Source organism: Spermophilus citellus, assembly GCF_964194105.1.
Source record: "Spermophilus citellus genome assembly, chromosome: 4".
Taxonomy (NCBI): Eukaryota; Metazoa; Chordata; class Mammalia; order Rodentia; family Sciuridae; genus Spermophilus; species Spermophilus citellus.
Window position 1 is genome coordinate 197,501,452 of NC_138185.1, and position 13,637 is coordinate 197,515,088.

Sequence of the window (13,637 nt, forward strand, 5' to 3'; positions counted from 1 at the left end):
GAGGAAGGGTCCTGGAGAGGTGAGAGGTCAGCAGGGCCCAGAGCAGCCTGAAGCCACTGGCTGTCCCTGGAAGCTGACAAGGAAGGGCAGCATTGGTGTCACTGTCCTGCCCGTGCAGCCCTTCTGGGTTGGGGGACCTCGCTGAAGTAACAGTGACCAGCAGCACAGGGGCCGGGGCTGCTGATTGGCACTGCCCGATGCCCCAGCTTCGGTCCTGTAGACTGATGCAGGCAGAGACTGCAGGGAGGGCTCGCTTGAGGTTGTGCTGGAGCCACCAGGAGGCCCGGGTGGAGAGCGGGGATGGGAGGAAAGGCCCACCTCCCAGCGCCGGGGAGTCATAAAACCAGCTCTCACCAGCCAGAGGTGACCCTCTGCGGCCCTAACGCTGGCTCCTTGGCTCCTGCTCCAGCCGCCCATGCGTCTCCACCCAGGGTCTGAGGTGGTGCTCTGCCCACAGTGACTGCTGGTGGCTTTGTCTTCCCAGAGCTCCTTTCCTTTTCCCAGAAGAGGCGTGCACCCACCTCCACCTGAGATGTCACAGAGTCGGGTTAGCGTGCTGGGCTGTCAGAGGTCTTGACTCTTCACCCAAAACTTCCCTGTCGGTTGATTTTCTCACTGTTTCCCAATGATCCTGATGTGTCCGTCTCTGTGAACCTTCTCCTGACACTGGGTTCAGCTGGAACTAAGTACCTCCCTGACTGGCCTCAGCACTCCACAAAGACCCCTGGGAGCCCTCCCAACACGCTTGTGTGCCTTTTTGTTTAGGACGGAGCCCGGGCTTGTTTGTGTAAATGAATGACAAGGTTGAAGTCAGTCATAAGAGTCATCACAACAACAGTGAGCTCCGTCTTGGACAGGCAATGTCCTCATGTCCACTCTCCCAGACTGGGCTTCTATCATATCTTATCAAAGCTGAAGGTTGGAAAGGGCAGACAGGCCCCCAAGGTCACAGAGCTGGTAGGAGGGGAACCAGGATTTACATCTAGGCCACTTGCCTCCTGGCCACTCCTCTGGGAGACCTGGGCTATGGGCTTAGCTGGGCTGGGCAGGGGTGGAGACAGACAGATCTTGAGGTTCTGATATTTTGCCTCAAGAACTAAAAATGATCTGGGAGTGGACACTATGCATATGGAGAAGACCCTGAACTGGCTTTGAAAGGGTGGGTTCATCTATTTGAATGAAACAGAGAAGCTTGAAAGAACCAAGCTGGACCAGTCTTAGAACTATCCAGGTCTAGAGACCTGCAACCCAGGCCAGGTGGGAGGGCCCCGAAGGCTAGATCGTAAATTGAAATCTCTACCCAGGAGATTAGCTCTAAGACAGAGTCCAGTCTGGGCATTTTGAGGGGTATGTATCAGTAGTAGGTGGAAAAGGAAGGAGGGCCTTCTGGTTGGGATCTTAAATGTCCTCCCCCGTGTGGCACAGTCAGGAGACGGGGCCTAGGGGAGGAAGTCATGTCATTGGGGGTGTGCCTTTGATGGGGCTATTGGGACACCAGCCCTTCCTCTCTCTCTCTTTGCTTTCTGGCTGCCATGAAGTGAGCAGCTTTGCTCCACCCTGCACTCCCGACATGAAGTGCTGCCTCACCACAGGACCCAAAACAATGGAGCCTACTGACACCTCTGAAACCATGAACCAACACTAACTTTATAAGTTGCTTACCTCAGGTGCTTTCTCATAGCAATGGAAAGCTGACTAACATGGGAAGTGGGGGGTGTGTCAGTGCCAGGGACCACGCTAAAAGTCTACTTGCATCTCATTAGAACCCTCCTATGGCAGAATCTGAGGTGGATACCACAATTGGCCCCATTCTGCAGATGAGCAAACCAGGGCTCAGAGTGCAGCATCAGTAAAATCTTTGCCCAAGAACCCGTCTGTACACAACTGTGCCTGGAACAGGATTTGCTGCACACCATGAAGGGCACACGGCTCTACTTCCCAGGTGGTAGAAGACTGCAGTGCGCTTTGCAGACTTTCAGCCTTAGGGTAAGCAGTGGGGGTGTGCCCAGTCACATTGCTCCAGAAGTGTGGCTGGGGGCAGGTCAGAATCTTACGGAGCGATTGCAGTCCCCAGCCCAAGGTCTAAGAGATAGCTTGTGGGCCTCTTTCCCTGCTTCCCTCAAGAAAGCCTCAGCTGCACCCCCTCCCCTTTAATTGAAATATAAAATGTTCAAAAACCCCTTTTCAGATTGCACAGGTGAGGTGACCATTAGACACCACTGCAAGGCAGCGGTACCCCCAGCCCCCAGGTCCCTCCAGTCATCCCTCTCAGGAGCCCCTAGAACATTCATGATGCTTTCTAATGAGGATGCCTGGCATCCAATCCCTTGTCTCCCAAAGCAGCTCTGCTTATTTGTTTTTCATTTCTGCCTTTTAGTCGGAGGCAGTCATCAGTGGCCAGCCACCCTCAGGGAGCGGGAGGTCCGCCCACAGTGGCAGCCAGCCTCCATTCCCCTGCTCGGAGGCCTAATCAATGCAGCCAGAGCCAGCCTTGCCTTTAATAAGCAGATCTTGCAGCTAAATCCTGCTCTCTGCCTCGCCCTGGATACTTTTGATTGACAAAACTAATCTCTCCTCCACCCCCACCTCTGCCGCTGCCCGCATCCTCTTGCAAATCATGTACTCAGCTGCTGACAATTAGATATAAGACTTGGGATTCAGGGAGGGAGGGTTATGAGGTGATGAATCAATCGTGGGGGCTTGGGTGAGATAACAAACCAGGGGGGCCATCTCAGGCACCTCCCTGCAGCCCTCAGAGCCTCCTGCTTGATTTATGAGTTGGTAATAACCTCGCCTGGTCTCCTGCCCCTATTATTTTTCATAATGCACAGGGAAGCTTTAAATTTCAGAGAATGGGGAGGCTCAGAGGCTGAACGGGGGAGGTAACACTGGGGGAGCCCTGCCCAGAGTTTCCCCACAGCCAATTGTCTTTTGGCTTGCGAGCAGTGGGTCACCAAGGGGTGCAGCTGTCACATGCTTATAGAGGCCAGCAAGCCGGTTTGCTGGACTCCAGGGAGGTGGCCCTGGCAGACCCTGGTTTAGCACTGCATGTGGCGGAGGCCTGGGTATCACTAGATCCAAAATCATCATCAGTGTGTCTGAATGTCATTCCTCCAATCTGTTCAAAACCAAGTCAGAGTGACTCAGAGGCCTTCCTGATAGGGGGAAAGCACACCCTGGACCCAAGTCAGAAGAAGACAGCACCAGCCTGCAGTCTAGAAGCCAGTAGAATAGAGGGGACAGACCAGGTGGTAGGAGTGGGCTGTCTTTCAGCCCAGAAATAGAGTTGAAGACGGTGTTTGTTAAGCAAAAAGAAGACTTGGAATTGCCACGTAAGCTTTTTTAAGTATTAATTTGTTGAGACTTCTTTTTTTTTGGCATTAAATTTTTTTTGAATTTTTTATTCTAACTTGTTATATATGACAGCGGAATGCATTACAATTCTTATTACACATATAGAGCACAATTTTTCATATCTTTGGTTGGACACAAAGTACTGTCACACCATTTGTGTCTTCATACATGTACTTAGGGTGATGATGTCCATCTCATTCCACTGTCTTTTCTACCCCCATGTTCCCACCCTTCCCCTCCCACCCCTTTGCCCTATCTAGCATTTGTGTTGAGACTTCTTTTTTGAGAAAAGATGTGATTTTACTAAAAAAAAAAAAGGAATTTTCACCTGAAGCAGTGTTTGTAAAATGCCCATTGAGGCCTGGCATTGGTTCATTATTTTTTTCCTCCACATTTTTTTATTGGAGAGTTATGGTGGTACATAATGATGGAATTTGTTGTTACATATTCATACATGCACAAAACATTACAATACAATTTGGCCAGTGTCACTCCCCAGTACTTCCCTTCTCTCTCCCTGCCTCCCACTCCCTGGTTGGTGTTGGTATATAACGAAGTTTTTCATGGGTCACAAAAATTGAGAAAAAAAGATTTTAATGGAGTGAATATGAGTGAATATGTGTGATATGAAATATATTAATACAATTATTGATGAATACACTTTATTAAACCCCAACTCAGCACCAGGTGGTCGCTCCATGCCAGACATAGAACAGTATGACTGAGTCCCACCCCTCAGAGCTGTTATTCAGTGGGGGATATGGGTTAAATTGTCCCATGCCCCCAAAATTCATATGCTGAAGTCCTATTCCTCAGAACCCCAGAATGTGACCTTATTTGGATTTACAGTCCTTGCAGATATAATTAGTTAAGCTGAAGTCATTAGGGTGGGCCTTAATCCAGTGACTGGTGTCCTTATAAAAAGGGGAAATTTGGACAATGAGACATGCGTGCAGGAGGAACGCCATTTGAACATGGAGGCAGAAATTGGGGCAGCGCATCTCCAGGCCCAGAGCACCACATTGTGCCAGGCGACCATCAGCAGCTGGGCCAGGGGCGCGGTGCAGACCCCACGTCACGGTGGTCCTCGAAGGACTGTGCAGCATGTTGGTCTTGGACGTCCAGCCTCCAGAACTGTGAGAAAGCAAATTTCCATAGTCTCAGCCACTCAGTTTGTGACAGTTTGGCAGTTCTGGCAGAGTACCACAGGCAAGGGGGCAGACACCACTCTGCTGTGAGGAAGGAGGAGGCAGGGGCATTGCCCTGCAGGGGAAGGAGCATGGTGCATTCTGGGAATGGAAGGACCATCCCAGGGGCTTCGAGAGGAGGGGGGGGTTGGGAAGCAGGATGGAGGGATGGACAGGGACCAGCACACTCAAAACAGGAAAGATGCTGACTCCATTATGTTCACTGAACCACACTGTGGCCAGGGCACCTCCTCCGCTTTCCTCCCACCCTGACTTTCCAGGAAATCTATGCGAGGAGCAGCAAGCTCAAGGGCCCACACAGGGGTCCCAGTCATTCTAGGAGGCCTCACCACTCTCCCGATGACTACTGTCCTATGACTACTTTCTTTTTTCCCCTCTCTGTCCAAGAAGCTGGGTATCCACAGATCTTTCTTAAAAGCATCCAAAGATATTTTGAGACTCTCCCAGGACTTAAATGAAGAAGTAGCCAAGGTGACACAGGAATTCCACTCACTCCCAGCCACGCAAATGACCGGATTAGACAAGGGGCTTCAATGAGGTCCCGAAACTTGGACGGACTCTGCCTGTAGTTAATGTGTATTAGTGCCCTCTGCGGGCCAGACACTGTGCTAAATCCACGCATGAAGCAGTTCATGTGTAGGGACAGCCCCTGTGGCAGGTCCCATTATTACTCTCCTCTTTTTCCTATAACAAAATGAAGGTGCTGAGCCGATAGAAGAGCTTCGAATTTACGGGCCATTGCAGCAAGATCATGAGCCAGGCTTTGTGAAGAGGGTTTTATGGACATAAACTTGTTTTATCCTGCAGGTAGGTGTAGGTATTTCCTACAGTGGACCTATGAAGAAATGGAGATTGGAGTGCATGTTGGTGGAGGGACCTTCTTAGGGTCCCCAGTTTATAAGTGACATACTACAAGTGGCACTCAGGTCTGCTCAGCTTAATCATCACTGTGCATCATTGTTTCATGTGCCTATAAGTGAGCATTAAATTTGTCACAACTTTCCTTTGGAACAACTCCAGCCCATTGACCAAGCGATACTACTCAAGAATCACACCACTATTTCTTCCGCCTCTCTTTCTTCCTGCCAGCTTTCATTAATACCCAGTCTCCAAATCTCAGTTCCACATTCCTCTTCAATTAAGCTTTCTTTTCGAGCTGACTGTTGTAATTTTTATTGTTTTTTTTAACTAAGTCATGAAAGAACACCAAAACTAATACAGACTGCCCTACTTAGAATATCCTTCCATTCATTCACACAATGAAGATGATAATAATCTATTTAAAGCATGAAATTGTTATGGTAGGATTATTCCTGGAATACAGAAAGTACTCAATAAATTATTACTTCAATAGCTAGTAATAGTGGTAATTCTTTGGGGGGTGGGTACTGGTGATTGAACCCAGGGCCCTCAACCACTGAGCCACACCCCCAGCCCTATTTTGTATTTTATTTAGAGACAGGGCCTCACTGAGTTGCTTAGTGCCTTGTTTTTGCTGAGCCTGGCTTTGAACTCAGGATCCTCCTGTCTTTACCTCCTGAGCAGCTGGGATTATAGGCATGTGCCACCACACCCAGCAGTCGTGGTCATTATTATTACCACTAAATTAATGTCTCTGCATCAGAAAATAATTTGATACAGAATATCGGTTTTATGAATATTTTTCTCACATACCACTTGGAAAGTCATTAGGAAACAAGGAAGGTGGAATGGTAAAAATGAAAATAATATTTGGCATGAAAAGACCTGGATTCCAACCCTGGCTCTAAAATGTAATTATATGTCTCAGCCTAATTTTTAAGATGGTTATGATAATGATCATATTTTACATAATTATTGTCATAGTTTACATAATTACATGATATGTGATAACAAGGTCGAGGGCCCAGGAATGGTCACCAACCCCTCTTCACAAACACTGGCACCATGTGATTGATGAGTGGCATGAAGCTGTCCTCTCTGCAAGTGTGTGAAAATCCCAAGGCAGATGTGGTCATGACCTTGACTGAGGAGTAGGATGAGCTCTCTCCCTGCAGAAGCCTTCATATCTTTCCTTGGCCTCCAGAAACATTTTGCTCAAGGGAAATGGGAAGGGTGGATAATTAGCTTATCAATTGCTCCAGTTGTCAGTATTATGATATATATAATCTACCAGGTTTCCGGTAACTTGAAATTTGCAGATGATGGCAATCAGTCTTTTGTCGGCTTTGCATAATTTGATTTGGGCTCATATCGATCCACTACTTTGGGAAGAATAGGAAAGTTTCACCCTAGGATCTCCTTGGGTCCCGACTTATGAGTATCCTCATCAAATGCCAAGTCTTTGAAGAAGCTTAAAACACCTGGAGGCAAAATCCAGAATTTTATAATAAGCTTCCCCCACCAAAATGAGAAACAGAATCCCCTAAAATATTAGACGATCTTGCCAGCTCATTCAAATCTGGTTTTATTGATCTAGAGGAAATACAGTGTGAGAACTCAGCAGGAGGAGATCACAACGTGTTACTCTACCCAAGTAAACAAGTAAACACAAGGGATGAGTGCAGGTTGTTATCTGTGGTCCAGGACAGTGGGCGAGCAGCACCAGGGTCGACAGAAGTCCACTCAGAGCTTCCAGGGGCAGCAGGTGGCCAGAGAGAGGGACCAGCTAAAAGCCCAAGTCCAGCATCACAAATGAGCCTCTCTCTTCTCACCCTTGGAGAATCCCGCCTCATTCCCTTCTGCCCTTTCCCCAGAAAGCAGAAAGTACCCAGGACCTGAGTGCGGGATGGGGGAGTGGGGGGCTCAAAGTTCCCATACCCTCTCCAATTCTCTCTACTCTTTATAATAAAAACCATTTTTGTCAGTATAACAGAGCATATAAATGCTCTATAAACTTCAAGCAATACAGAAATTTTTAAAAAGCAGATATTTACCATAATGTGATGCCTCACGCTGCCCAAGATACCCTAACTTAACAATTTAAAGACACTTCCAGACTTTTCTTCATTTCTGTGTATATTCATACACACATAATTAATAGAATAAAAATGGAATGCCAGGCACGGTGGTGCCCGGCTGTAATGTCAGTGGCTCGGGCTGAGAAGGAGGATCATGAGTTCAAAGCCAGCCTCAGCGAAGGCAAGGCGCTAGGCAACTCAGTGAGATCCTGTCTCTAAATAAACTACAAAATAGGGCTGGGGATGTGGCTCAGTGGCCCAGTGCCTGAATTCAATCCCTGGTACACCCCCTTCCCCCAAAAAAGAATATAAATGGAAATATTTTTCTGTTGTAAAAATGTAATTTTACAACATATTATGTTCTTAACATGCTTTCCTACTTAATATAGTAGGTGTTCAATAAAAATTTATTGCATAAATGAGCCATAATTTATTGATTCAATCCCCTGTTGGAGGACTTTTAGGTTGTTTACAGCCATTCAGTAAACATGACTATATATAAAAGATATGGTTGAGGAGCTGGGTTTGTGGCTCAGCAGTTGCCTAGCATGTGTGAGGCACTGGGTTCGATTCTCGACACCACATATAAAATAAAATAAAGGTCCATCAACAACTTACAAAACTTTTTTAGAAGATATGGTTGAAATACAACAGGTACAGAAACCAATGCCTAGCTGCATTAGTAATTACATGTGTAAATATACTAATAAAACACAGGTGCTGTGTAGAAGTAGCTTGCGTGCCCTCTGGTGTATTTCATGGAGATCCCAGGAATATGTTAATAAATTAGCCTCAAAAAAGACAACTTTCAGACAAGTGTTTGGGGACTTGGGAATAAGGGGTAGCTCTCCCACGTCGCACAACATAACACATTGTTAAGGTGTTATATTGTCTTTAAGAGCTCAGCACGGCAGCTCAGCTAAGATAAGACCCAAAATCCAACAGCCCTGACGAAGGGCAACAACTCATTTTAGATAGAACAAGAAAGAAAATCTGCTTCAAGTTCTTTTCAGGAGAGGAAGGGAGGAACCGTTGGGGGTTGGTGTGGGGTGAGGGAAGGAGAGAACAGGAAATGCAAAATGCTGTTTCCTCCTGGTTATTTGGACGGCTCTTGTGGGATTCCATGGTGTTGGGTGGCAGGGCTTTTAAAAGACATAATACTATGACAGATTGACTTCCTTTACTGGTTCCTGGGCCTCAACACACAATGGTTCGCTTCCTGCCACAGGCCTGAGGCTCAGCCACTCCTGGATCAGTCCCAGGGAGCAAGGATGCCCGGTCCCTGGGCATTGCCATCACGTTTGCCAAAAGTCTACCCAACAGTGTCCACCGAGTGTAGGGGGCAGCAGTGAGGTTAGTGACATTGCAGGTTGAGCGAGTTGGCTCACGACAGCCCTGGGGCACAGCTCAGCCCTTGCCTGGGCCTGAGGACAGTCACACCAAGCCCTGGATGAGACTGACTCTCATGGTGGCTGTGCCAGGGACAGGACACCCCACTCCGTGGCCCCCACAATGCCAGGGGAAAGAGGAATGGGGCTTTTTTGACTTTTCCTTCTTTGCAACAACAACAAAAAAAGTGCTTCAATGGGACCCTGAAGGTCTGTGAACACAGTCTGGGCGCTCGTGGACAGAGAGGACAATAGGCCAAGGACCCCGAGCGTAATGCCAGGAGGTAGAAACCCAGACAGCGGTGGTGCCGGAGACTGGGGTTGGGGCGGCGGGGGAGCGGATGCGATAGCAAGGAAGGAGTTTCACTGTGAATGAATACTAATTAGTGACATGGATATTAATGATGACAGTAATTAACAGGGGAAAGGAAGGGCTGTCATTGTCCCAGGGTGAGTAATCAATCTTGGCAGGTGATAAATAATGGTTCTGCAAGCTCAGCAGAAAGATAATCCGCTGGCCCCAGGGAGAGCCGGAGTGATGCAGGCAACCTCGCAGTTTCCAGGCAACCCACAACAAAGAACTATTTTTCTTTTGAGGAAAAAAAAAAAAAAAAAACAGGTTAGTGCCTCACCCCGACCCCCAACTTGGGATTACAGTTCTTATTTGATTTCTGCTTTGTTCTTCATTTCCTAGGACAAATGTTGAACTTGTGTAATTCGGAGGAAATGAACGTGCACACAGGCATGCGTGTACACACACACACACACGCACACGCACACGCACACGCACACACACACACTCTTTGTGTCAAAATGCAAATGAATTGGTGTGTTTCTGGTCCAAGGGTTAGCTCATAGATGTCATCCGGGAGCAGGGGTGGGAAGCTTAGAAGTCCCTCTTTTGAGGTTGAAATGCAGGGACATTGAAAGGATGGGGTCAGGGGAGGCTGGACCTGGGGAGAGCCCAGGAAGAGTGGGGTGGACCCTGGCAGCCCTACAGAGCGGTTAGGCCACCTTCCTCAGAGCCAGAGAGAATCAGAGGTCCAGATGCAGGAGCTGGCACGGGTCCCACTTCTGGCCACCAGTCAAATCTCTGAGGAATTTAATTTCTGGGAAAAGGGAAATGCTTGGTTAGCCCCTCTGCTGGGTCTCCAGTGGGCCAGCAGGGAGTCTGACCCAGCAGAGCGACTGGCAGACCCTGTCCCTCGCGCCAAGGCCCCCGGATCCTAGCAGGACTCGGGTAGCTGGAGATGACGCTCCTTCCAGGCTGTTTCCATCCAGCATTCCATGCTGAGGTGACAAAGCCATCTTCAATGGTCCACTCACTGTAAAGTGAGATCTTTGAGGACAAATGGTTATGGGACCTTCCAGAAAATCAGACTCTTCCACTCTCCTGTGCTGCGTCTCTCTTAGAATGTGGGTTCTAAGTGTATGTCTCCAAAGGCAGGCAAAGAAAGGGACATATTCAAAGGACCGTGGCCAAAATGGCGAGGAGCTCCAGGGCAGGCAAGGCCGCCTCGGCCCTGAGGGATCCAGGCACGTTTACCCTAGAGAGAGACCTCAGTGGTTCCCCAGGACAGTCCAACATCCCAGTGACTGGTCTCACTCAGTGATCAGGTCTGGGGTCAGGTTTGATTTTCTTTCATTGGAGAGTAAAACTAAGGCCAAAGGAGGGAAGGGAGAGAGGGGGCAACTTTCCATTCAGAGAAATCAAGGACCCCTTACCTGGAACAGGCTGGTTAGTGAGGAATTTGTGAGTTCCCAGGTGCTAGGTTTTTTCCCAAATGCAGGTTACAGCACCTGTTATCCCAGGTGTTGCGAACGGGGTGAGAGAGTGCACAAGTCCCTGCTGACTCAGGATTTTATATTTGTTAAGATCACACTAGATGCTAAAGCAGATTAAACCTCCAAATTCCGTGGGCTTAACCCAGTGAAGTTTAATTCTAGATCAAGTAAGAGCCTCAAAGGAGCATTTAATTTTCATGGTTGGAACCAGAGCTCCTTCCATATTGTGGCTCTGCGTCCCTCAGTCCTCAGGTGCTCTCCATCCAGTGGTGGGGGAAGGAAAGGGGGTTGGAGGGTGGGGGGGCTACCTAGAGTCTCTATGGTCTAGGTCTGGAAGCTGCTGGTGTCATTTTTATTCACATTCCTTTGGTAGAACTTGCTCCACACCCAGCTTCAGGGGAGTCTGGAAATACTCCCAGTGGTAGAAGGAAGAGGTTTTGGTGAACACATGGAAATCTCTGCCACAGACCCTCTGCACATGATTCAAGATGGGCCCATGCCAGAAGAGATGAGAGAGTTTTACAACACTGTGAGGTCACCTGTGTCAGGCAACCCTTGTCGTAAAGATAGGAAGCTGGAGAGTCCTCAGGAAGTGCTCTGGGGGCCCACATGATGAAGTCACCCTCCCATCTTTATTCCCAGGAAGCCTTCTGTAATTTCTCCCTAGAAATGTGGATATAACCTGAGTCATCCAAAGTGAAATTTTTTTTGGAAAAGAAAGTAACTGAAAATGTACCAGTGGAAGAAAAGGGTTGAGTAAGGATGGAAAATATTCAATATAATCCGCATCTTAGGTTGGCTGATTAAAATTAGGACTCTCTCAGGTAAACACATTTCTTCTGTCACAGGCTTAAACACCCATGAGGCCTTCAGTGGAAACTGCTTTGTCGTTGCAGGTACTGACGTTGTGCAGTGGCTCATGAAGAACCTTTCCATCGAGGACCCAGGTACTTGACCCTTGACCCCTGGTACCAGCAAACTGGGATCTCTCCTGCCGTCTCCAGAGAGAACTGGGCTTACCAATGTGAATTGCCAGATGTGAAATCACTCTATTTACAAATAAAATTAATATATTTTCTCCACTGAATATCTATCTTCAAATTTAAATCACCCTTTGAGGAAATGAGCAACTATTTAGAATGCCAAAGAGCTCGATACATTAACGTGTGAAATGAGATGAATTCTCGTTAGCTGCGGCAATTAAAGATAAGTTGTAGCACTGTCACTGAACAGCCTTCTAGAGCCAGCTCTTAAAATTAGATTGCCTGATCCACAATTAAGATGTTTAATTATTTGCTAAGACGCCTTCTGTTTTTTGTTTTTTGTGGTTTTTTTTTTTTTTTTTTGCTTCTTGCAAGAAGTAAAGGAATGGTAGTTTGTTTTTTTGTTTTGTTTTGTTTTGTTTTAATTCTAATTGTGCATTTCAATGAGGAGAATCCTGCCAAAACAACAACAAAACCCTGGCTAATAAGACAGTTTCCAAATCTGTCGTTCCCCCCACCCAGGAAAGAAGCAGGAAAATTTACTTTCAAAGCATAATTAGGAAATGGGAGGATGACTCCAAAAAAATGAAAATTCTACACAAGTAGAGCTGATTATCCACATGCTATTAGTTAATCATTTTTTAATTGATCCTACACTCCTTTGGTCTTGCTTAACCAGGTATTCTTGATGCCCAAAGATCAGGCTTATGAAGTTCCACTGACATGAATCCAGGCTGATGTTCTTGATGGACACTGGCACTGATTGGAATTATTTGCCCTAGTTTAAGTGGTCCTCAATCACCATGCTTTCTGAGGGTTTTGTGGGGTTTTTTCCCCGAGTGCCCACCCTGGGTGTCTGACCTTCAGATGTGGTTCCTTGCTGGGATCAGGATGTCATCTCTGACATTCTTGCATGTTAACCTGACAGTCCTGATCTGCTGTTGACTATGAATCAATTTGTCTTCAGTTCAGTTAAATACGGTTGCTGGAAATCTGAGTGCCAGGAAAGTGGGTCATTTGTGGAAGTGACTGCTTACCACTAGCAAAAATGCTTAATTCTGGTCAAGTTCTTAGTGCACCAGAGAAAAATTATAAATGCTAGAGTCCTTTTAAAGGGTAGAACCCACCTATGTGCTTCCCCTCTGCAGCCTGGATGTCCAATTATCCATTCATGAGACTGGACAGGATAAGCAGCCATCAGCAACCACCAGTTTGGTTACATTTATTTGACGATGGTGGTCTTTTCAAAGAGCACTGGTTTTATGTTGTTGTTCTTTTGGTTTTGTTTTTGTTGCTGTTGTTGTTTGGTCAAAGTAGTTGTTTATTTAACTTACAAACCAAAGGAGACTTTAGAACAAATGAAGATTTGAATAAATCTTAACTCTGGTAGGACTTCTTTTTTTTTTAAGCAATTAAAAATACAGTGAAATCATCGACTGGGGTTGTGGCTCCGTGGCCGAGCACTTGCCTAGCATGTGTGAGGCACTAGGTTTGATCCTCAGCACCACATAAAAATAAATAAATAAAATAAATATTTCCAACTACAACTAAAGAAAAATAATTTTTTAAAAAAAGTAGTGAAATCAGCAGAAAACAAATAGTCTTTAAAACTAAAACACTTTGGTTTTTTTATTTGTTCTTTTTAGACATATATGACAGTTGACATATTATACATACACGGAGTATAACTTCCCATTCTTGTGGTTGTGCATGATGTGGAGGTAAATTGGTCATGTACTCATATATGAAAGTTATGTCCAGTTCATTCCACTGTCTTTCCTATTCCCATTCCCCCTCCCTTTCCTTCATTCCCCTTTGTCTAATCCAATGAACTCCTATTCTTCCCTCCCCACCCTCTTATTCTGAGTTAGGATCTGCATATTGGAGAGTACATTCAGCCTTTGATTTGGGGGGGGGATTGGGTTATTTCACTTAGCATGACAGCCTCCAGTTCCATCCATTTACCAGCAAATGCCATAG

The 13,637-nt window shown here is 46.6% G+C and overlaps 1 protein-coding gene across 2 annotated transcripts in view; it reads left to right on the forward strand.

Moving 5' to 3' along the window:
- The window catches only part of RGS6 (regulator of G protein signaling 6), a 573,006-nt gene that overhangs the window by 463,198 nt on the left and 96,171 nt on the right, over positions 1-13,637 (forward strand). For both annotated transcript variants that reach the window (XM_081289462.1, XM_081289463.1), the window contains exon 4: positions 11,571-11,621. In XM_081289462.1, the coding sequence (XP_081145588.1) occupies positions 11,571-11,621 (51 nt within the window). The remainder of the gene's footprint in view (positions 1-11,570; positions 11,622-13,637) is intronic.